Raw genomic sequence first — 25,062 nt, 5'->3', positions numbered from 1 at the left:
GCCTCCAACTAATAAAAATAAATGAAAAAATAATAATAATTCAAGCTTTCCAAAAAAAAAAAAAACATAGTGACAAACTGATTGAGTAAAATTCAGCCTTACTTTTATTCAACCAACCTGACTGGAAACCCTCTTTTCTTTTCTAAAAAGAGATTAAACCAGGATCTCTAGAAATGAGACATGGGAAATGCCTTTTTTTTCTTTTTTCCTAACTCCCCAGGTGATTTTTACACCCACTTAAGTCATTGCCTTAAATCCAGCTGAAGGCAATAAACATTCCCATAAAATCCACCAGTGATTTTTAAATGAAAAAATCCAAAGAACTTTTTCTAAAAGGACAACAGGGATCCATCTGCTTTTCATCCTAACTTCACGTCGTCACCCTACTTGACAGTTCCTGAGAAAGTACTATGATTTCCCAGCTCCTTGACTTGCTTATACTATTAATATTACTTTACCTAGAGTATCTCTAGTTTCAGCTAATGCCAATGCCAGCCAGGCTTTAAGGCTACTATTTTTTCCCTATAAGCTTTTCCCTACACTTTGAACCACATGTATTTCTTACCCAGAACTGCCAATGCACTTTTATGATAATTTTAATCATTTGTGTACCATTTTCACCCTATTCTAAGTTCCTTGAGCCCTCAGAATTTATCTTAGTACCCCTTAAAATTGTAATACTACAGAACTGAAATACCAAATATTATACAACTCAAGCAATGCATCTTAATTCTTCTATGTAATTTAAGCCTAAAATAATCCACTTAGCAACTAAACTTTTTTTTTTTTTTTTTTTGGCTGCACCTTGCAGCTTACAGGATCTGAGTTCCCTGACCAGGGACTGAAGCAGGCCATGACACTGAAAGTGCCAAGTCCTAAGTGCTGGGCTGCCAGGGAATTCCCAACTAAACACATCTTTAAGAACTGTAGGAACTATGAACAAATGCCAGTTTAATGGTCAGTATGCAATCAACTGAGCACACCCCAAGCGCAGGGACACAGAATGCTCATTCTGTGACCAGGTGGATTCTTCGCGCAGGGACACAGAATGCTCATTCTGTGACCAGGTGGATTCTTCGCGCAGGGACACAGAATGCTCATTCTGTGACCAGGTGGATTCTTCGCGCAGGGACACAGAATGCTCATTCCGTGACCAGGTGGATTCTTCGCGCAGGGACACAGAATGCTCGTTCTGTGACCAGGTGAACTCTTCGCTGCTGAGCAGCTGAACTCGACCTCACTGTACCTTGCTCGTGCTCCAACAACTGCAGAGCTTCAACTCCATTGCTCCCAGAAGGCCCTGCTCCAAGCTCTGACACAGACTCCCCCTCCAGGTCCAGTGAGGACACCGAATTAGAACGATTTGAAGGACCTAGAGAGACATTTGTACTGTGAGTGAACTTTACAAGACAGTCATGAGCCGCCATGTAATGTTTCATGCCTCGATAAGAGAATAAAAGACTGATTAAAGTGCTTTTAATGCTGTTACGCCATAAAAATAAACACACCCTTTAGCCAGAAATGCTTTTAGAAATTTATCCAAGGAACTAATCAAAACTCCATCTAAGGCTGCTTGTTGCAAGACTTCTTATAATGTCTAAAAAGTGGAAACAATCTACTTGTGTAATCATAGAAAAAAGTTTAAATATATTATGAGAAATGCCCATTTGAAGTTAAAGAAAGCAGCCATTAGAAACCATGTTATTTAAGAATAGTCAATTACAAAGGGAAATGTTACTGTTACATGGTTAAACCAAAAAAGTTGCAAAACAGCATAAGCCTAATTTTGCTATAAATAAACCAAAATGTTAACTGTTATTAATAGAATGGTAAGGTCACAGATGGTTCAATTTTTTCCCTTCATTTTCTAGAATGAATGTACATTACTTACATTTTTAAAAGTGAGGGGGAAAAAAGGAAAAGTTATTACTGTTTATGTTTATCCGAAAATGTTAATCAGAGGGGAGGAGCCAAGATGGCGGAGGAATAGGAAGGGGAGATCACTTTCTCCCCTACAAATTCATCGAAAAAACAATTCAACGCAGAGCAAACTTCACAAAACAACTTCTGATCTAGCTGAGGACATCAGGAGCTCAGAAAAGCAGCCCATTGTCTTCAAAAGGAGGTAGGACAAAATATAAAAGATAAAAAGAGAGACAAAAGAACTAGGGACGGAGACCCATCCCAGAAAGGGAGTCTTAATAAAAGTTTCCAAACACCAGGAAACCCTCTCACTGGCGGGTCTGGGGGAAGTTTTCGAATCTCGGAGGGCAACCTAACTGGGAGGAAAAATAAATAAAACCCACAGATTACATGCCTAAAAGCAACTCCCAGCAAAAAGTACCCCAGACGCCCGCATCTGCCACCAGCAAGTGGGGGCGGAACAGAGAGGAGCGGGCGGCACTGCTGAGGGTAAGGACTGGGCCTGAGGGCAATTGGAGGGAGCTTTTGTGAGATACCAACTTAAACTGTGGGACAGCAAAAGAGAAAATTAACCGGCCCGAACACACTGCCGGCCGTTTACAGAACAAAGGGTCTGAGCAAGTCCAGAGGAGCTAGCTGGCTGCGAACCGGCCCAGCCCCACCAGAGGCAGGAGGCAGGAGGGAGGGGAAAGGGGCAAACTCGGCCCCAAAGATGGCATCCCCTACCACACCGCAAACAGGCCTCCAGTTTCTAACCAAAGACTTCCTGAGATTCTGGATGGTCGACATCCGCCGGGAGGGTCGCGGCTAAACACAGGGCGACCCGACCGGCGCGGGCAGAAACTGAGGCTGGGGCCGGAGGGGAGAAGGTGTACCGCACCGGGGAGAGTGCGCCGGTCAAGCTCCTGGCTGCCTGAGCTGCTCAGGCCGGGGAAGGCACAAAACGAAGGCGCAACCGAGTCCGCGCTTTTGTGGAATACCTGAAAACTGGAACTGCACGCAACGCAGGGCCCGCTCCATATAGAGCAGCCGGGAGCCTGAGCAGCGTAGACGGGGAAAACAGCGCCCCTCCCTCCCCGCAGCGCGAGGGAACTAGCAACCTGAACAAGAGACCACCTCCGCCCGCCTGTGTCAGGGCGGAAATTAGGCACTGAAGAGACCGGCAAACTGAAGCCAAATAAACAAAGGGAACCACTTCAGAAGGGACCAGTGCAACAGATTAAAATCCCTGTAGGTAACACCGACTCCACCGGAAGGGGCCTACAGATATCGAGAAGTGTAAGCTGGAACGAGGAGCTATCTGAAACTGAACCGAACCCACACTCTGACCACAACAGCTCCAGAGAAATTCCTAGATATATTTTTACCTTTTTTTTTTTTAATTAAAAAAAATTTTTTTTCTTTTCTATTTTTTCTCTTTTATTTTCTTTTAAAATTCCCTATTACTCCCCCATTACTCCTTAACTTTCATTTTCATGTATTTTTACGATTTTTTTAATTAGGAAAAATTTTTTTTCTTATTTTCTTTTTCTCTTATTTTCTTTTAAAGTCCTCTATTACTCCTCTACTACTCCTTAATTTTCATTTTCATTTCACTATAACCTTGCAAAAAAAAAAGAGAAGCCCTATTTTTAAATCAAACTTCATATATATCTCTAAAATTTTTTGTGTTTTTGTTTTTAATATTGTATCTTTAAGAGCCTAACCTCTACTCTAGATTTTTAATCTTTGTTTTTCAGTATGTGATATAAATTTTGGACATTTAAGAATCCAATATTCAGTTCCCATTTTTACTCAGCAGGGTGTTGATTACTCTCTCCCACTTTTGACTCTCCGTTTTCTACCTCAGAACACCTCTATTTCCTCCTTTCCCTTTCTCTTCCCAATCCAATTCTGTGAATCTTTGTGGGTGTCTGGGCTACGGAGAACACTTTGGGAACAGACAACTGCGTAGATCTGTCTCTCTCCTCTTGAGTCCCCCTTTTTCTCCTCCTGCTCATCTCTATCTCCCTCCTCCCTCTCCTCTTTTTCATGTAACTCTGTGAACCTCTCTGGGTGTCCCTCACAGCAGAGAATCTTTTCACCATTAACCTAGAAGTTTTATTATCAGTGCTGTATAGTTGGAGAAGTCTTGAGACTACTGGAAGAATAAAACTGAAATCCAGAGGCAGGAGACTTAAGCCCAAAACCTGAAACACCAGAAAACTCCTGACTACACGGAACATTAAGTAATAAGAGACCATCCAAAAGCCTCCATACCTACACTGAAACCAACCACCACCCAAGACCCAGTAAGTTTCAGAGCAAGACATACCACGCAAATTCTCCAGCAAGGCAGGAACATAGCCCTGAGCGTCAACTTACAGGCTGCCCAAAGTCACACCTAACACATAGACCCATCTCAAAACTCATTCCTGGACACTCCATTGCACTCCAGAGAGAAGAAATCCAGTTCCACACACCAGAACACCGACGCAAGCTTCCCTAACCAGGAAACCTTGACAAGCCAATCGTCCAACCCCACTCACTGGGTGAAGCCTCCACAATAAAAAGGAACCACAGACCTCCAGAATACAGAAAGCCCACTCCAGACACAGCAATCTAAACAAGATGAAAAGGCAGAGAAATACCCAACAGGTAAAGGAACATGAAAAATGCCCACCAAGTCAAACAAAAGAGGAGGAGATAGGGAATCTACCTGAAAAAGAATTTAGAATAATGATAATAAAAATGACCCAAAATCTTGAAAACAAAATGGAGTTACAGATAAATAGCCTGGAGACAAAGATTGAGAAGATGCAAGAAATGTTTAATAAAGACCTAGAAGAAATAAAAAAGAGTCAATTAAAAATGAATAATGCAATAAATGAGATCAAAAACACTCTGGAGGGAACCAAGAGTAGAATAACAGAGACAGAAGATAGGATAAGTGAGGTAGAAGATAAAATGGTGGAAATAAATGAAGCAGAGAGGAAAAAAGAAAAAAGGATCAAAAGAAATGAGGACAACCTCAGGGACCTCTGGGACAATGTGAAACACCCCAACATTCGAATCATAGGAGTCCCAGAAGAAGACAAAAAGAAAGGCCATGAGAAAATACTCAAGGAGATAACAGCTGAAAACTTCCCTAAAATGGGGAAGGAAATAGCCACCCAAGTCCAAGAAACCCAGAGTCCCAAACAGAATAAACCCAAGGCGAAACACCCCAAGACACATATTAATCAAATTAACAAAGATCAAACACAAAGAACAAATATTAAAAGCAGTAAGGGAGAAACAACAAATAACACACAAAGGGATTCCCATAAGGATAACAGCTGATCTATCAATAGAAACCCTCCATGCCAGGAGGGAATGGCAGGACATACTTAAAGTAATGAAAGAGAATAACCTACAACCTAGATTACTATACCCAGCAAGGATCTCATTCAGATATGAAGGAGAATTCAAAAGCTTTACAGACAAGCAAAAGCTGAGAGAATTCAGCACCACCAAACCAGCTCTTCAACAAATGCTAAAGGATTTTCTCTAGACAGGAAATACAGAAAGGTTGTATAAACGTGAACCCAAAACAACAAAGTAAATGGCAACGGGACCACACCTATCAATAATTATTTTAAATGTAAATGGGTTGAATGCCCCAACCAAAAGACAAAGACTGGCTGAATGGATACAAAAACAAGACCCTATATATGCTGTCTACAAGAGACCCACCTCAAAACAAGAGACACATACAGACTAAAAGTGAAGGGCTGGAAAAAAATATTTCACACAAACGGAGACCAAAAGAAAGCAGGAGTCGCAATACTCATATCAGATAAAATAGACTTTCAAATAAAGGCTGTGAAAAGAGACAAAGAAGGACACTACATAATGATCAAAGGATCAATCCAAGAAGAAGATATAACAATTATAAATATATATGCACCCAACATAGGAGCACCGCAATATGTACGGCAAACACTAACGAGTTTGAAAGAGGAAATTAATAGTAACACAATAATAGTGGGAGACTTTAATACCCCACTCACAACTATGGATAGATCAACTAAACAGAAAATTAACAAGGAAACACAACCTTTAAATGACACAATGGACCAGCTAGACCTAATTGATATCTATAGGGCATTTCACCCAAAACAATCAACTTCACCTTTTTCTCAAGTGCACACGGAACCTTCTCCAGAATAGATCACATCCTGGGCCATAAATCTAGTCTTAGTAAATTCAAAAAAATTGAAATCATTCCAGTCATCTTTTCTGACCACAGTGCAATAAGATTAGATCTCAATTACCAGGAAAAAATTGTTAAAAATTCAAACATATGGAGGCTAAATAACACGCTTCTGAATAACCAACAAATCATAGAAGAAATCAAAAAAGAAATCAAAATATGCATAGAAATGAATGAAATTGAAAACACAACAACCCAAAACCTATGGGACACTGTAAAAGCAGTACTAAGGGGAAGGTTCATAGCATTACAGGCTTACCTCAAGAAACAAGAAAAAAGTCAAATAAATAACCTAACTCTACACCTAAAGCAACTAGAGAAGGAAGAAATGAAGAACACCAGGGTTAGTAGAAGGAAAGAAATCTTAAAAATTAGGGCAGAAATAAATGCAAAAGAAACTAAAGAGACCATAGCAAAAATCAACAAAGCTAAAAGCTGTTTTTTGAAAAAATAAACAAAACTGACAAACCATTAGCAAGACTCATTAAGAAACAAAGAGAGAAGAACCAAATTAACAAAATTAGAAATGAAAATGGAGAGATCACAACAGACAACACTGAAATACAAAGGATCATAAGAGACTACTACCAGCAGCTCTATGCCAATAAAATGGACAACTTGGAAGAAATGGACAAATTCTTAGAAAAGTATAACTTTCCAAAACTGAACCAGGAAGAAATAGAAGATCTTAACAGACCCATCACAAGCAAGGAAATCGAAACTGTAATAAAAAATCTTCCAGCAAACAAAAGCCCAGGACCAGATGGCTTCACAGCTGAATTCTACCAAAAATTTAGAGAAGAGCTAACACCTGTCTTACTCAAACTCTTCCAGAAAATTGCAGAAGAAGGTAAACTTCCAAACTCATTCTATGAGGCCACCATCACCCTAATTCCAAAACCAGACAAAGATGCCACAAAAAAAGAAAACTACAGGCCAATATCACTGATGAACATAGATGCAAAAATCCTTAACAAAATTCTAGCAAACAGAATCCAACAACATATTAAAAAAATCATACACCATGACCAAGTGGGCTTTATCCCAGGAATGCAATGATTCTTTAATATCTGCATATCAATCAATGTAATACACCATATTAACAAATTGAAAGATAAAAACCATATGATTATCTCAATAGATGCAGAGAAAGCCTTTGACAAAATTCAACACCCATTTATGATTAAAACTCTCCAGAAAGCAGGAATAGAAGGAACATACCTCAACATAATAAAAGCTACATATGACAAACCCACAGCAAGCATTACCCTCAATGGTGAAAAATTGAAAGCATTTCCCCTGAAATCAGGAACAAGACAAGGGTGCCCACTCTCACCACTACTATTCAACATAGTGTTGGAAGTTTTGGCCACAGCAATCAGAGCAGAAAAAGAAGTAAAAGGAATCCAGATAGGAAAAGAAGAAGTGAAATTCTCGCTGTTTGCAGATGACATGATCCTCTACATAGAAAACCCTAAAGACTCTACCAGAAAATTACTAGAGCTCATCAACGAATATAGTAAAGTTGCAGGATATAAAATTAACACACAGAAATCCCTTGCATTCCTATACACTAACAAAACAGAAAGAGAAAACAGAAAGAGAAATTAAGGAAACAATACCATTCACCACTGCAACAAAAAGAATAAAATACTTAGGAGTATATCTACCTAAAGAAACAGAAGACCTATACATAGAAAACTATAAAACACTGATGAAAGAAATCAAAGAGGACACAAACAGATCGAGAAACATACCGTGTTCATGGATTGGAAGAATCAATATTGTCAAAATGGCTATACTACCCAAAGCAATCTATAGATTCAATGCAGTCCCTATTAAGCTACCAACGGTATTTTTCACAGAACTAGAACAAATAATTTCTCAATTTGTATGGAAATACAAAAAACCTCAAATAGCCAAAGTAATCTTGAGAAAGAAGAATGGAACTGGAGGAATCAACCTGCCTGACTTCAGACTATACTACAAAGCCACAGTCACCAAGACAGTATGGTATTGGCACAAAGACAGAAATATAGATCAACGGAACAGAATAGAAAGCCCAGAGATAAATCCACGAACCTATGGACACCTTATCTTTGACAAAGGAGGCAAGGATATACAATGGAAAAAAGACAACCTCTTTAACAAGTGGTGCTGGGAAAACTGGTCAACCACTTGTAAAAGAATGAAACTAGAACACTTTCTAACACCATACACAAAAATAAACTCAAAATGGATTAAAGATCTAAATGTAAGACCAGAAACTACAAAACTCCTAGAGGAGAACTTAGGCAAAACACTCTCCGACATAAATCACAGCAGGATCCTCTATGACCCACCTCCCAGAATATTGGAAATAAAAGCAAAACTAAACAAATGGGACCTAATGAAACTTAAAAGATTTTGCACAACAAAGGAAACTATAAGCAAGGTGAAAAGACAGCCCTCAGATTGGGAGAAAATAATAGCAAATGAAGAAACAGACAAAGGATTAATCTCAAAAATATACAAGCAACTCCTGCAGCTCAATTCCAGAAAAATAAATGACCCAATCAAAAAATGGGCCAAAGAACTAAACAGACATTTCTCCAAAGAAGACATACAGATGGCTAACAAACACATGAAAAGATGCTCAACATCACTCATTATCAGAGAAATGCAAATCAAAACCACAATGAGGTACCATTACACGCCAGTCAGGATGGCTGCTATCCAAAAGTCTACAAGCAATAAATGCTGGAGAGGGTGTGCAGAAAAGGGAACCCTCTTACACTGTTGGTGGGAATGCAAACTAGTACAGCCACTATGGAGAACAGTGTGGAGATTTCTTAAAAAACTGGAAATAGAACTGCCATATGACCCAGCAATCCCACTTCTGGGCATACACACTGAGGAAACCAGATCTGAAAGAGACACGTGCACCCCAATGTTCATCGCAGCACTGTTTATAATAGCCAGGACATGGAAGCAACCTAGATGCCCATCAGCAGACGAATGGATAAGGAAGCTGTGGTACATATACACCATGGAATATTACTCAGCCATTAAAAAGAATTCATTTGAATCAGTTCTAATGAGATGGATGAAACTGGAGCCCATTATACAGAGTGAAGTAAGCCAGAAAGATAAAGACCAATACAGTATACTAACACATATATATGGAATTTAGAAAGATGGTAACAATAACCCTATATGCAAAACAGAAAAAGAGACACAGATGTACAGAACAGACTTTTGGACTCTGTGGGAGAAGGCGAGGGGGGGATGTTTCAAGAGAACAGCATCGAAACATGTATATTATCTATAGTGAAACAGATCACCAGCCCAGGTGGGATGCATGAGACAAGTGCTCGGGCCTGGTGCACTGGGAAGACCCAGAGGGATTGGGTGGAGAGGGAGGTGGGAGGGGGGATCGGGATGGGGAATACATGTAAATCCATGGCTGATTCATGTCAATGTATGACAAAACCCACTACAATACTGTAATTAGCCTCCAACTAATAAAAATAAATGAAAAAAAAAAATAAATAAAATAAAATGTTAATCAACTTGAAACTTTTCCATTAATAAAAGCTTATGCTTGCACATGGAGTGACATATTCTCACTTTACAATCTTACCTTTTTATTTCCTTTTTAATTCCTATCCTATTTCCATTGTATCTTTCCGCTTCATTAAAAGGTTAAAAGCATACACAACGTCCTGAAATATTATGAGTCCATTTTTTCCATTTAGACATGCATTATTAATCCCTCTAAAGGAGCTCTATAAGAGTTGGTATATTTTAATACTAGTGAAATAAAACTCAGTATTATTCAAGTCTCAATAAAGACGTACATCTTCTCTACTTTATATGACCAAAGGTCTCTTGCCGTCTTAATTTTATTCCGAGAAATAATCTTTATAGCCAACTGTTCAAGATCATTAGAGGAAAACTTCATTACTCTCCTCGGTGAGAGGCACAGATGGCATAATTATAATTTATAAGGCTCCTTTAAAGAACACAAAACAAAATATTACTTGAATCACACAACTCCTTGAATGAAGTAACCCTTCACCTTCAGATATTCCTTCCAGATTATCACTGCACAGGGAGAAGCGCAAGGTTTTATCAGGTTTACCGTGGAGTTTGTTTTCATCGACAGGGACGTCTCCTTGTCCTCCATCCGAAAGCTGCATGTTGAGGACCTGAAAAATAAAATGCCATTAGTTCATCCCAACGGAAAGACTGCTGATAAGAAAAACAAACCACGGCAAATGCATATTTAATTTCTTCTTAACATTAAATGATCATTTTTAAACTAAAAACCCATTTACAGGGTCTAATTGCCCCTGGGATGAAAGTACATCAATGAGGACTGAATCTGTGCCTTTCCATGACCCTACTGGTGTCAACGACTGAAGAGGCAATCAGATGTCAATGGCAGTTCAGGACTGCAGGAATCCAAGGCTTCAGAGCCAGCGGTCTGTCCCTGATGGTTAGAGGTTAAGACTCCCAGCTTCCATTGCAGCGGGAATGGGTTCAATCTCAGGTTGGAGAACCAAAATCCCTCATGCTACACAGCATAGCCAAAAAAAAAAAAAATCTAAATTTCTTAAGGTTAATAGCTATAAGTGTATGTAGCAATACAATCATACCTCATTTTCTGACATCATCCCTGGAGTAAGCTGGGGACCTGTTCCTAAGGAAATGACCAACACCTCTTCTGGCTGCACCTCCTGGATGGTTTCTTGAGCTGATCCTTCATGGTCCATATGCAAGTCCATTAGCACATTAGTGCGGCTTCTGCTCCGAGTTGCTAACAAAAAAATTTCAAGTATGATAATTTACAGAAAAAACAAAATGAAGAAAATGGCACATTAATACAAAAATATATTTTCTATTAATGTAGAACGCTTGCGCATGCACAAAAAAAGACTGGTGAGAATGTGAATGAGAAAAAAAAAAAATATATATATATATATATATCTTCCCAGGTATTCTTCTAGTGACTGACACAAACTCTCCTTCAAAACTGATCCACAGAAACAATGATCCATGTTCACCTGACAGGGAGTGACAAGCAGATTACACCTGCAGAACAGTAAACATGCCTCAATCACTTTAAGATGTGGGGGTGACAAGGAAAGCATTACTTTATTCTTTTATCTTTTCAAGATATCTTCAACTACTTCTACAACATAATGACTTAACTGCCACAGGTCTCCCATACTCATAACTACACTCACAAGCATTAGAAAACTTCATATGGAAATCCGATAGCCATACAGAGTTATACAGGTTAATTAGGCAACTGTTAATAAAACAGAATCAAAACATTGTTTTTTCTGAACTGTATTAACCTCTTTTCAAAGATACAGAACAGTTCTCTATGTTTGAATATACATTTCCTTTCTGCTTTATGGGAAGAGTCTAAACTAATGAAGGATCTAATTATTTTGCAGTGCTTTTTCCCCTGTCTATAAGTAAGTAAGTAATAGCTTTAGAAAGTATTCCATCCTATAGATCTTGTAAGAACTTTGGAAACTGAAAAATTTAGATAGTTTGTAACAATTTCTCTATGAGTTTCAGTTCTTTAAGAAAAGTTTCAGTTTTCTTTCAGAGGCCATTACAATTTGATACAACCAGAATACTAAATAGATACTCTTCCTGTACAAAAGAATCAAAAACACACACAAAGCCAAAATACTCAATAATAACAAAAGCCTTTCACCTTCAGTTTGAGTGAAAGCTGACCTACTTGAAGACAGAAACATAATCAATCACTTGTACTTTCAAAAACTCAAAGTACACACCAACTTCCAAAAGTCTAAAACAGGTTTCACTCACACCTCTCTTCACTGATTCTGTCTTCTCTTGAATTGTAAGCTTAAATTCAGCTTTATGAACAACTACATGAATCTTACAGGATAAACTTTACAATTTGTAAAAATGCAAGTAATCAAAATTCATGTAGCAATTTACATAAAGCAAAAGCAACATGCACATGGAGCACAATTTCATAAACTATTTCTTAAATAAAAGTTACATAAGAAGAGGAACAGCCTATTACCCACCAAATGGGGTTACTAGAGTAATATGAGCAGTAAGACTGGTGGCTGAGGAATCCCAGGCAGTGATGGCTGCTAACTGTTGTCCTGGGTTGCGAAGGCATTAAACAGAAAGAAAATCGACCCTCTGAATGACGGACATAGCTCTTACAATAGGAAATAAGTTCAACGACCAGGTCACACAACTGTACAAAATCACAACGGGCAAACATTTGAAGTTTACTTTCCATGATACTTTTCCTTTTATATAATGACACTTCTGGATGACAAGAAATGAAAGAACTAACGCACACAAGTGAATCATGGAGGAAACAAAAAATCTCTGGTTTGCCAAACATCATTTGTTTCTTCATGCTAAAAAAAAAAAACAATGCAAATAGACTATAATCCTGAGTGTCAAGTTTTACTTTTTTCTTTCTCTAGCTCTGAAAATTGACATTTTGGGATGACGAAAGCCAAAGACTTGAAGATGATGATGCCACATTCCTACTGATGATACTTGTGTGTGCTCAGTCATGTCTGATTCTTTGGGACCCCGTGGACTGTAGCCCGCCAGACTCCTCTGTCTACGGAATTTTCCAGGCAAGGATACTGGAGTGGGTTACCATTTCCTACTCCAGGGGATCTTCCTGACCCAGGGATCGAATCCATGTCTCCTGCATTGCAGGTGGATTCTTTACCACTGAGCCATCTGGGAAGTGCAATTCTTAATAAACTTGACAAAATAAAATGAAAGTTTTGCCTTATTTCATAAAATAACAAAGATTTAAACTCAGTCAAAAAAGATCAACTATTAATAATAATGAAAAACAGTAGCTACATATTTTCAATTTTACCAATAGAAAACTTCTAAAATAATATTATTTTATTATATAATTTAGAACTTTATGGAAAGAACAGGGCTACATAATTCAAATAATGACTACTTAGAGCAAATCACATTTTCAAAATTGTCCAAGACACTGAAATATAAGTAAGTGGCATGATTTCAATCAATTATGAAAAGTATGTCTAGATAAAGCTAAAGTCTACTGATGAACTTTAACTAATCTGGTGCAATATTTTTTTTTTTTTAATATTTTTTTTTTATGTTAAAACCTGAATTACTCCCAGTAAAAATGAACTCCTCCAAATTATTGAAAACTATACTCCCAATCACTAAGCAATAGCCTAGCCTAATAAAGAAACATTAAATTTAAAGGAAAGCCTCAATACGAGAAATTCTCTTTACCTATAGGCAATCGATTCTTTTTATTTGCTGGAGTCGTTGCTGGAGACAGCTGAGGAGTATTGTAGGGGGTCATTTCCAGACTGCTGCTTTTGCCTGGCTTCGCCTGGGGTAGATTTGCCAGTAAGTTGTCAAGAGCCATTCTATCTTCTCTCAGTTGATCTCCAGACATCACACTCTTCATAAAATTCACCTGGCAAAAGTAAAAAGGACATTAGCTTATGAGATCAATTTTTCAAACAGTGTATATTTCTCACACAATGTACTCTATGGGTCTGCCCACATTTAGATAAATGACTTTTGGGGGGGGGTGGCGGAAATTCTATTACAGAATAGAGCCATTACCAGAGTAATAAGCTGACTGTAGGTTATATAAACCACAGTTCTGCTCAGTCCTTCCAGGAGATTAACAGAGGACATTGGCGGGGTCTCCACTGCACGGCCTCCAATCACAACATCAAGGAAAGCAGCAACACAGCTCTGTTCAAACAGGAAAAAAAAACCACTGTGAAACACTCTCCCTTTAAAGTAAGGGAACAAAATTTCTGATTAAGACAAACAAGCACATAGAAAGCTTTTCTTCTTGAAAATTATATTAAACCCAATATTTCGGTTAAACCCAAAATTTATATCAAATTGATATAAAATAATTGATATAAATTGATATATAATAAGCAACAAGATAGTCTGGTATGTGAAATAAACATGAGGCAAACAGTGCACACGGTCCTACCACTTGTAATTAGGAAAACATATTCCTAAAAATATATTAGGAATATACATATAGACTTCTTGAGGGACACACAAAAGATTGATATTATAAAGAACCTTTAGAGGAGGAAATAAAGGTTAGAGATCAGAGGTGGAAGGGAAACTTCACTACATAACCTTTGAATTTTAATCTAGGTTGAATGTACAGCCTACTAAAAATATGATAAATTTTTATTTAGTTAAACCAACTGAACAATGCCACGTTAATTTATGAAATCCACTTAAAATTATACAATCATTGCTGATTCATATATTCATAGACTTAATTTTGTAACAATTTTTAAAAATCAAACTTTAAAAAATAATCTTAACAGCTCTTTGGCTCTCATTACAATGGCATCGCCTCAACATTTCAGCAAGTGAGCATTAGTAATCTTTGATGACATCTTTCTTTAAATGCTACTGATCCAACATTGTATCCTCTGCAGCCAAACCAAGCATAATGAAAAAGAATATTTAATTTACACATCACTGAGAGATAAAATTTAATAATGAGAACAGGTAGGTTCACTACTATTTTAGCAGAACTTTCCATACAGAGTCCTTCACATGACATAGGATCCGCTCTTACTTTGTCAAATTTTCCAAGGCTGCTCTTTGTCCGGGGATCTCCCTCTTCAGAGCCAGTCATTGCTAACTGCTGCAAAAGGCGGCCAACCTGCAACCCAGAACACAGGTGGGAAGATGCAGGCTGGAGAGACAGTCCCCACTGTGAAAGCATCTCCATCCTACTCTAAAAATCTGTTTCATAAGAATATTCACACCACCTAACCAAGCATACAAAATGGGATCCCAAACAAAATATGCATCTTGACTCTGTCAGCTTTTACTATATTTTAAGGACTTCCGTTTTTAAAATTTTTATTTATTTATTTATTTTTGGCTAGACTGGGTCTTCACTGCTGCACAGGCTTTTTCTCTCGTTGCAATGAGCAGGGGCTACTCTTGAGTTGCAGTGCGGAGGCTTCTCTTGAGGCAGAGCACAGGCTCGAGAGTGCAAGGGCTCAGGAGTTGTGGTGTTTGCACCAGCTGCTTCCCAGCAAGTGGGATCTTCCCAGACCAGGGATCGAACCCGTGTCCCCTGCATTGGCAGGCAGGTTCTTTACTACTGAGCCACCAGGGAAGCCCACTATATTTTATTACGTTTAGATTGAGCTATAACAAATAAGTAGAAAACTTTGCTTTGTCTTTAATGCATATTATATTGACAATAGGAAATAAAGGTACATGACCTTTGTTTCTGCTACTATACTTATCATATCTATAAAAACTTTAATTTGTAAAAGCTGACAAACTGTCTCAAGTTATTATTAAGTACTTTTTTCTATAGTTCATAAAGTACTCAAGGTAAAAAATTTTTTCTAGACTTGAAAGCAAATAATTCCTACAGAATATAAGCCGTTTTGAAAGTATTAACTCTCAGAGCCAGATCCTTACTGCCAAAAGTGAACTGTTAATCTACTCTCTAAAGATATTTTGCTGAAAGTTACTATCATATAGCATCATCTTCAAATCTGGGACAATCCCTTTTACTCATTTTGAAAGCATGTGATTCTATCTCTACTGGAATAACAAAAATAAAACTATAATGATGTTATCGTAAGAATAAATTTAGTGTTTCAGAGATGACAAAGAAATTCTAATTTTATTTCAGAGATGTCTATGTAATTTCTAAACACCCCAACATGACAGAACTAATTGTGAAAAAAAAGCTTACCATTAAAAAAAAAAAATCATCCAATGCTATTCCAAATAAAATCTATCTTCTTCACAGTATTTTTGGGAATAACATATAATTAAAAGAACCCCCTAAGAAATAAAAACATGATTTCAGTAGTTCAGATGACTAGGGGAAAGAAAAGTGCTAACATAGATACAAAAATCCTCTTTTGAAAACATTTAGGTCCAGAAGAGTTTCAGATTTCAAAATCTGGAGATTTTAGAAAGGCTGGTTACATATACAGGTAACATGTCCAGTATTTAGGGTGGCATCCTATAATCAGATAAATTAACATTCCCACAGCAAAACACAAATAGTCATTAACACTAAATGGACTATAAATAGCCTCTTGTTAGTTCAGGATAGGTTTTGCTACCAAAGGAAGTATAAAAGACCCTCTTAGTTTTTAATCATTCTGGATTGTGAAATCATGGGAAAGGGATGGTGGGTTTGTTCTAGAAAATGGAATCATCTAAATATTTAAAGTGTGTGAGGACTCCATTTAAAAACCAACACAGAACTTAAGAAGCAAATATCTGGGACACTTTGGGGGAAAAGAATGGTAAGAATATACAAACAACGTCATCATACTTTCCGTTCCCACCCCAATGCCCAATCAACTGATCTTACATAGAATGCCCAGCAAAAGCATACCTGCATCAGATTAAATCTCGCCACCTCATTAATGGGAGCATCAGAGATTATTCCATACTGTTCTGGATTGACAACTGCAGGACAAATGAAGCAGGCCAACAGGAGGTCAGTGCACATGGCCCTGACCTCCCCTACTTCCAGTCTGTCTACACAGGAGAGTGTTTTGTACATCTGTGACACAATCCACCTCAGACTATGTGGGAAGCAGTAAGTGTTCTGTTTGAGATAACCAATAAATTTGTTCACCAAGGCCACGAGTTTGGCCTCATTGGAATCCACCATCTCTTGAACCTTCTGCCTGAACCTGTCTGAGCCTTTCTCTCCAAAGAGTTTTTCCTGTTGAGCTGGGGAGAACCTCTCAATCAGCTTGTTTGGGTCTGTCTCCAGGTGATCTTCGTCTTCAACAAGCAGTTGCATGATTGGCTCATGTAAAGTAGCTGTGAGGAAAAGTTTGGCAGAAAACAGTCCTTCAGAGAAAAGCTTAAATAAGATGCTGAAGGCACAGGTTCCTCTCCTCAAAAGTCGTCTGGGGTTGTCACTTTCTTTAAGTTCAAATTCAATCAAGTATCTCAACACCTGAAGGAGGTAGCTTTCATCTTCTTGCATAATGCAGTTGCCATAGAGAGAGGTAAAAACTGTGTAAATGACACTCTGTGTGTTCTCCTGATTGAGTTTCTCTCCAGCAACCAAGGAGGAGGCAATAAGACGAGGATTTTCCCTTAGTCGACTCAAGAATTCTCCATAAGCAGTCTCCTGAAATCCCAGTTGCTTATACCCATCAACAAACTGTGTGTCTTCCAAAATCTTAGCATGTTGGCAACATTCAGCAGGGGAAGCTTCAGCACTAAAAAAAAAAAAAAAAAGAGCAAACAAGCAAAATAATAAAATTAACAACAATAATAATATAATACATATACTATACTGAAGCATGGAAATGTGAGTTGGTTACAGTCCCAGCAATGAGATCACTAGGCATTGCTAAAATCTTTCAGACCACCAGCACCTGAATATGTAAAGAAAGTCAAAACCAAAAAGTACAAAGGAGGACAGGTTTCTCATATTAAATCAGGTTCCATGAAAAATATTGAGAAATAACCATTATTCTGATTTCTATCATTGAAGATTGTTGCTGTTTAGTCAGTCATGTCCAACTCTTTGCGACCCCCATGGACTACAGCATGTCAGGCTTCCCTGTCCTTCACCATCTCCCAGAGTTTGCTCAAACTCACGTCCACTGAGTTAGTGATGCTATCTAACCATCTCATCCTCGGTCGTCCCGTTCTCCTCCTGCCTTCTATCTTTCCCAGCACCGGGGTCTTTTCCAATGAATCAGCTCTTTGCATCAGGTGGCCAAAGTATTAGAGCTTCAGCTTCAGAATCAGTCCTTCCAATGAATATTCAGGGTTGATTTCCTTTAGGACTGAAGATTAGTCCTGCATCTTTTTGAATTTCCTATTTATGGAGTCATACAGTATGTACTCTCCTATGTCTGTCTTCTTTTCTAGACAGTATACCACAGCATCACTATTTCTAAACTTAAAAACTGCTTCTTGAGGGACTTCCCTGGTGGTCCAGTGGTTAAGAACCCACACTTCCACTGCAGGGGGCATGAGTGCAATCCCTGGCTGGGGAACTAAGATCCCACATGCCCTGTGGTGCAGCCAAAAAAAAAAAAAAATTGCTTCTTGGAACAGTAGAATAAGGAAGTATTAACACAGTGAAAAATGAGGTTTCTAAGACTGCAAAGTAGATATACAATAGCAAAACATGAAAATGTATTTTTTAAATAATATTAGGAGAGAAGTAGGAAACAAGATAACTTACTCTCTATAATAAAATGTTATTTAATGCCAATATACAAAATCAAACGGTGTGGTACAAAATATTAATACTGAAGTTGTAATTCTCTACAACGGTGCTTAGATCAATATGTTAATTAATAAACAAAATAAGCAAAGACTCACCATTGGGATGCTGATTTAAGTTATCTTGAACAATGCACTTTGTTAGAAATATATTTGTTTATTTGCAGTTAGCAGTTATGTAACTTCCATAAGCAGAATTATAGCGGTTTATAAAATTTCTGAACTCAAAACCTTTTCTTTACCTGGTGATGATAAGCCGATCCAAATTAATTCTCTGTTGCTTAGCAATCCATGCTGTACGATACAACTTTTCGGCTGTCTTAAGTACATCTGCATTAAGCCTCTGAATGAGCTGTTTCTCAGAGTTCACATATAAGCGTTCCTGCTTGAGGTGATGGGCCAGAGTATGAATATCTAGCTTCACCATCTTCAAATGTGGAGAAGGTACAAAGGCTGATCACTAAGAGTAAAAAAAAAAAAAAAAAATATTTTTATTTTCGGGTCTCTCTGCTCAAATGTCTATTGAGAAAGGTCTTCTGAAACAACTCATTCTAAAACAGAGCAAATCACTTCTTATTCCCTCTTCTGACCTTTTATTAAGCATTTGCCCCTACTCAGCATTATATTACATGCATGTTCAAGATGCTTAGAGTGGGGCTTCCCCACTGAAAGGCAAGGACTGCCAAGAACAAGGCTTGTCTGCTTTTGACTTACAGCTGTAATTTCGGGGCTAAGGAGAGGGCTTGGCTCACGCCAGGAGGTAAAGAAGTATTTGCCACAGGAATGAATGAAATCACACAATTCTTGTTCATCTAGTAGCTAAACAAACGGATAAAAATAGCACACATATTTTAGAGCATTATTATTTAAGCTATACCCTTAAAGCTGGAATGCCTGCCAGACCACAAATGTTTTATATCAGCAATAAAGCATTTGTGGCCCAGATAGCAGAATACAATGTTGTGTCCAGACAGCAGTCACTAAGTTAGAAAAATGCTTCTCATTAAGAATTAAACATTAGCGGTGGGGAAGGGAAGGACTGGGAGTTTGGGATCAGCAGATGCAAACTATTACACACAGGATGAATAAACAAGGTCCTGCTGTACAGAACGGGGAACTATATTCAACGTCCCGTGATAAACCATAGTGGGAAAGTATACTTACATCTGAGTTACTTCACAACACTGTAAATCAATGTTGAATTTATACCTGCCTATGTTGAATTTATATTTAAATCAATGTTGAATCTATACCTGAATAAAAAATTTTTTAAAGAATTAAACATTAAGATTGTATACTTAACAGCTGCTATGAGAAAGCTTTAAATGATATCATCATAATAACAAGAAAATAGTAATTACATGAGGTAAAGGATGCATTATCTAACTTCACTGTGGCAAACTTTTGCAATATATGTGTACCAAATTGTTTATTATATAACTTAAACTTACAAAACGCTATATGTCAATTACACTTCAATAAAGTTGGGGGGGAGCTGTCCCCCTCCAAATAAAAATAAATTTAAAGAAATATACTAAAAAATCTTTTAAAAAATGTTGTCCCAACCAATCAGACTCATAATGGATTTATTTGGAATTGATAAAATATAATTTGCAGTGAATTCAGATTTGGAAAGAGGAACCTAGCCCATAGAACTCTCAAAATGTTTATAGATCCAATGAAAATATGTTTATAAAATGAAATAAATATTTTTGTGCTAAGACTTAAAAAAATACCAAGAATTAAACATTATAAGAATCAATGGGAATATATTTAAAGCCAGTTTTAAATTTAAATATCAAAACAGATTTAACAATTTTTAAAATAAGTTTGATTTCAGAAATTTTTAACCTTTATTTTAATGAACTACTGATTTCTAGGAAAGTTTCTGGTATTATCATCTAACCTGAATTTAATTGCTTAAAAAAACACTTTCTTGTACTTTATCAACTACCTAGCAAACTATTTCAAGTCTCTTGTATTAAGACCCTCAGACTGCTTTCCTCTCAAAGATTTTAAATATGTCTACTTCACCAAGATGATTCGCTATTAAGTCACAAAAGCATCCATGTACATTCAAAAAAACTGGTGCCAAACATATATAATCTTATTTGAGTCTAAAGAAAATATATATGACTTTGTAAACTTCCATGAGGGAATTCTAACATCCTCTAGGGGGCTCTAAGTCCACAGACTAAGAACAGAATCATTGAACAAATGGTTTTAATTATGAGTATTATAGTTAATGAACACAAAACTGAAATGGGCTCTTAAAGATCTCTATGTTTCATTAATAGTTCTGTTACCTTGGGTACATAATGCATATTCTCTAAACCTCAGGCTTTCTTCTCCATAAAACATGGACATAATACCTACATTTATTTTGTGCCTGGCATGAGCAACACATTAGGTACTAGGGATACAAAAAAAAAAGATAAAACCCAGTCCTCAAGGACTTTCTAATCTACTAGAACCCCCGTTATGTTAGACGTGCAAGTTAGTGGCTGTCCCAAAATATGGGTGACATGCTGAAGGGGGTGTACAATGCAGAGTGGGGACAAAAGAGGAGTGACTGAGAAGTTAGGTAGAGTCTGGTCTTAAAAGACAAGCATTTGGGCGGGGAGGCAGGGGTGGGATAAGAATTTGCCAGACAAAAAGGATCTTGGGAAGGGGTAGACTTCCAGATACACGGAGCCAATCAAGCAAAAGCACAGAGGTGTGTGATATTCAGAGAACTACATGTGACTTCCTACAGTTTGGGGGCATGTGTGTTTGTGTGTGTTAAGAGTGAGGCTGGAGGCAGAGGACTCAATGTATAATGAGATAAGGCTACAGAGACAGACTGCACACAGAAGCCAGTGTTAAGAAACTGGACTGTTGGAGATGGGGAAAGAGTTTAAATGGATTAACATGATTAAATTTATATTTGAGAACTTAAACTCTGGCAGTAAGGAGAAACATGAGGAGACAGGGATGGAACTAGATAAAGAAACACTACGAACTTGTTGATAGGCAAGAAATATTGCAGTGGCAGTGGAAAGAATCGGACAGATGTGACAGATACTGGAAGCAGAAAATACTAGCTTGCTGATACATGGAAATGGTGAGGCAGATGTTTCCCACTCCGGTGACAAGGGTTGGCTGTGGTGGTGTACACCAGAATTATTATGTGAGAAAACACTTTATAAACTGAAAATTGTGCCTGGTGTGGTTCTAAGAACTTTACACACTTCATCCTCACAACATCCCTCTGAGATAGGAACTTTGCAGCAAACGGAATTAGGGCTCAGGGATATTAAGTAACTTGCATGAGGCCAAGTGGGTGACAGGTGACAGAGCCAGTACATTTTACTGTTTCCCTGATCTCTACAAGAATGGCTCAGAAAAATCCTGTGGTTACACAGCAGAACACTGTATTTTTCAGAGATGCATGCTCAGGCATGTAGAAGTGAAGTGTCAGGATATCTGGAACTCACTTGTACATGGTCAAAAAAAAAATTAAAAGATTTGTAAAACAATGCAGAATATAAACACTGTTGAATCTGGTTGGTGGGTATATGGTGATCACTGTACTACTCTTCAACAGTTTCTTTATGTTAGAAGTTTTTCATAATAAAATGATAGAGGAAAATATTTTGGCAATTCTCAAACTGTACCTTTCTTGCTGCCTTAATACAACTTAACAAAATATCTTATCAACTATTGTTGAAACCTAGCCAGGTCCCCTAATCTCAAGGAGCTCACAGTCCAATTAAAACCAAAATTCTGTTCAAGATAGGATGCATAAAATGTTTCCAACGACATAGCAAAATATGAACCAATCCATGCAATTTAGAAGCCAAAACCTTCAAGTAAACCTTCACTTAAAAAAAATTAACACATGGCTGCAACTGAGACCTGCCATGGCCAAATAAATAAATATTTAAAAATAAAAAATCACGTGAAAGTAATGCTTCAAATATTTGAACAAGAACTCACCTTCTAAACCCTTTGATAGCCCCAAATGTCTTCAAAGACATTTTTGTGAACATATTTTAAATAAATCCAGAACACTAGGTAAACTTGCTAAGCATTTTCTTTCAAGTTCTTCAGACTATATGACCTACTACCCACCCTTACTGCTATCATGTACTACGGTCTCTCTCCTTCCCCTACAACTCTCAAACTCCAATGATCATTTGACCCCACCAAGAATTTCAAGCCATTAAGCCTATTATATATATATATGTATTTTTTTTTTTTAAACTAACCTTCAGCTTCCTCCTGTCTCTGCTCCCCTCCTTACCCAACTAGCATAAACCCCCCAGTCAATCATTACGATCACTGGCCAAATGCGCTCTCAGTCTGCTCCGTGCAAGCATGCTAAGTTGCTTTAGTTGTGTCCGACTCTTTGTGACCCAATGGACTGTCGCCTGTGAGGCTCCTCTGTACATGGGATTCTCCAGGCAAAAACACTGGAGTGGGTTGTCCTCCTCCAGGGGATCTTCCCGACCCAGGGATCGAACCTACGTCTAGTACATCTACCTGCACTGGCGGGCCGGTTATCACTAGTGCTGCCTGGGAAGCCCGCAATTTGCCCCCTCACTTGACGAACCCTCAATTCCAGTTAAATCTAATGCCCTCCCAACTCCTAGTTTATACCTGTGGGGGAGAAAACCAGCACACACAACCACGCTAGTATCACTTCAAACTCATGATCACAACCCCACACGGGCCCTCACTGAGGCGTGGCACACGCACTGTTACCCCCCAAGCCCTCCACCGCTCCCCAATCCCTCAAGCAACCAATCTACACCATCCTCTCTCCTCAGACCTCCAACCTCTTCCCCTCTCCTCATTCTCAGCCCCTTGCCTCCTACTTCACCGAAAACGGAATCATCAGAAGAGATTTTCCACAGGCTCCCTGCTTCAACCTTTGCTCTCAGCCTATTCTCAACACAGTGGCCACAGTGAACCTAAGTGAAAGCCTGGGAAAGCCTAAATCAAATCACATCATTGTGCTCAAAATCCTCCAAAAGCTTTTTTTCTTGGCTCTCCATGGTCTGTCTCTATCCCCCTTTAGCTCTCTGACTTCACCTCCTATTACCAGACCATGTAACTTACCATCCAAACCAGGACACTACTGGGAATCAAAGCAGACACTATTAATAATTTCATCAAGAGACACAAAGACGACACTAGATCACTCTCTTACCAACCCCCACAGTCATTCTATTCCAGCCAGATTCTCAAACCTGCCGGGCATACTGCCACCCCAGTATCTTCGCACCTGCTTACCACCCAGGTCTCTTACTTCCTTTGGGTCTCAGAGTCATCTTCTTCAATGAAGTCTTTCTTGTCCACCCTGCCTAAAATTCCAACCCTCACTCTGTCACATGCTCATCTTACGTCTCCCTGCTTTCATTTTTCCTGTTCAGTTCAGTCACTCAGTCATGTCCAACTGTTTGCGAACCCCATGGACTGCAGCACACCAGGCTTCCCTGTCCATCAGCAACTCCTGGAGCTTGCTCAAACTCATGTCTATTCAATAGGTGATGCCATCCAACCATCTCAACCTCTGTTGTCCCCTACCCCTCCTGCCTTCAATCTTTCCCAGCATCAGGGTCTTTTCAAATGAGACAGTTCTTTGCATCAAGTGGCCAAAGTATTGGAGCTTCAGCTTCAGCATCAGTCCTTCCAATGAATATTCATGACTGATTTCCCTTAGGATTGACTTGTTAGCACTGGTTACGATACATTTCACTTATCTCTCTTATGTATTTACCATATCCCCAAGAAAATATACACTCCCTAAGAGGAGGGATTTATGCCTAATTTGTTTCCAGTTCTGTTCACACTGGCTAGAATAGAATCCATCACATCATGCACATCTGTACACATCTGCTGAATGAATATATGAATGAAAAAGAGGCATTTCAGTAACATAATGTTAGAAACCTCATAAGCAGAGGAAGAAATAACATAGGAAAAACAGGTATGTAATCTCTGATGGACAGGAAAAGAGGAGAGGTAAATACTACGAAAACAATCAACAAATGTTAACTACAATAAGCACATTGTACTGAAAACATTAAAAATACTACACGTTCCAAATTAACATTTATTCCTTACTTCTTAGAGGATAATTTCCAAACTTGTTAACCTAATGTTTAAGGGCCAGTTTTCCTTTAACCCTCCCCTCCAGTCCTAATCTCACATTATTTCTCTATACAAACCCTCTTATGCCTCTTCATTTTTATTTTCAATTCACCTTCATCCTATTTGTTCCTTTAAACCTTCAAGGCCTAGCTCAGTGAAACCTTCCTTCCCAGCCATACAGTTTGCCCCAGTGATAAATTCCAACTCTGAACTCCTAAAGCAGTGCTTATCCATACCATTAAATTGGAACTGTTATTATTATTATTTTTTGGAACTGTTATTTTTTAATTTCATGTTTAATGTCTATTGTCCTTCCAGCAAGAATGAAGGGTCCCCTCTATGGATGAGAATTATCTCTTAGACCTATGTATGCCCAGCCCCCAATACCACAGCCAAACACAAGTTCTCACAGTTTTGCTAACTGCATTATCACAAGTTGCTCTGAGAACAATAATGTAAGTAAAAATCAAAGAATT

At 38.3% G+C, this 25,062-nt stretch overlaps 1 protein-coding gene across 4 annotated transcripts in view; it reads right to left on the bottom strand.

Annotated features, from left to right (window-relative positions):
• Window positions 1-25,062, bottom strand: part of GAPVD1 (GTPase activating protein and VPS9 domains 1) — a 72,765-nt gene that overhangs the window by 33,308 nt on the left and 14,395 nt on the right. For 2 of the 4 annotated variants that reach the window (XM_043469554.1, XM_043469557.1), the window contains exons 2-9: window positions 18,691-18,908; window positions 16,584-17,427; window positions 14,781-14,867; window positions 13,784-13,918; window positions 13,442-13,631; window positions 10,798-10,958; window positions 10,218-10,347; window positions 1,247-1,372 (exon numbers count right to left, since the gene is read on the bottom strand). In XM_043469554.1, coding sequence (XP_043325489.1) covers window positions 1,247-1,372; window positions 10,218-10,347; window positions 10,798-10,958; window positions 13,442-13,631; window positions 13,784-13,918; window positions 14,781-14,867; window positions 16,584-17,427; window positions 18,691-18,875 — 1,858 coding nt within the window. In that variant the 5' untranslated portion in view covers window positions 18,876-18,908. The remainder of the gene's footprint in view (window positions 1-1,246; window positions 1,373-10,217; window positions 10,348-10,797; window positions 10,959-13,441; window positions 13,632-13,783; window positions 13,919-14,780; window positions 14,868-16,583; window positions 17,428-18,690; window positions 18,909-25,062) is intronic. The other 2 variants (XM_043469556.1, XM_043469558.1) reach the window with 1 other exon arrangement.

This window comes from Cervus canadensis, chromosome 5, assembly GCF_019320065.1.
Source record: "Cervus canadensis isolate Bull #8, Minnesota chromosome 5, ASM1932006v1, whole genome shotgun sequence".
Classification (NCBI taxonomy): domain Eukaryota; kingdom Metazoa; phylum Chordata; class Mammalia; order Artiodactyla; family Cervidae; genus Cervus; species Cervus canadensis.
Note: the sequence above shows the minus strand (reverse complement) of the source record. Positions and strands in the feature narration are given on the sequence as shown.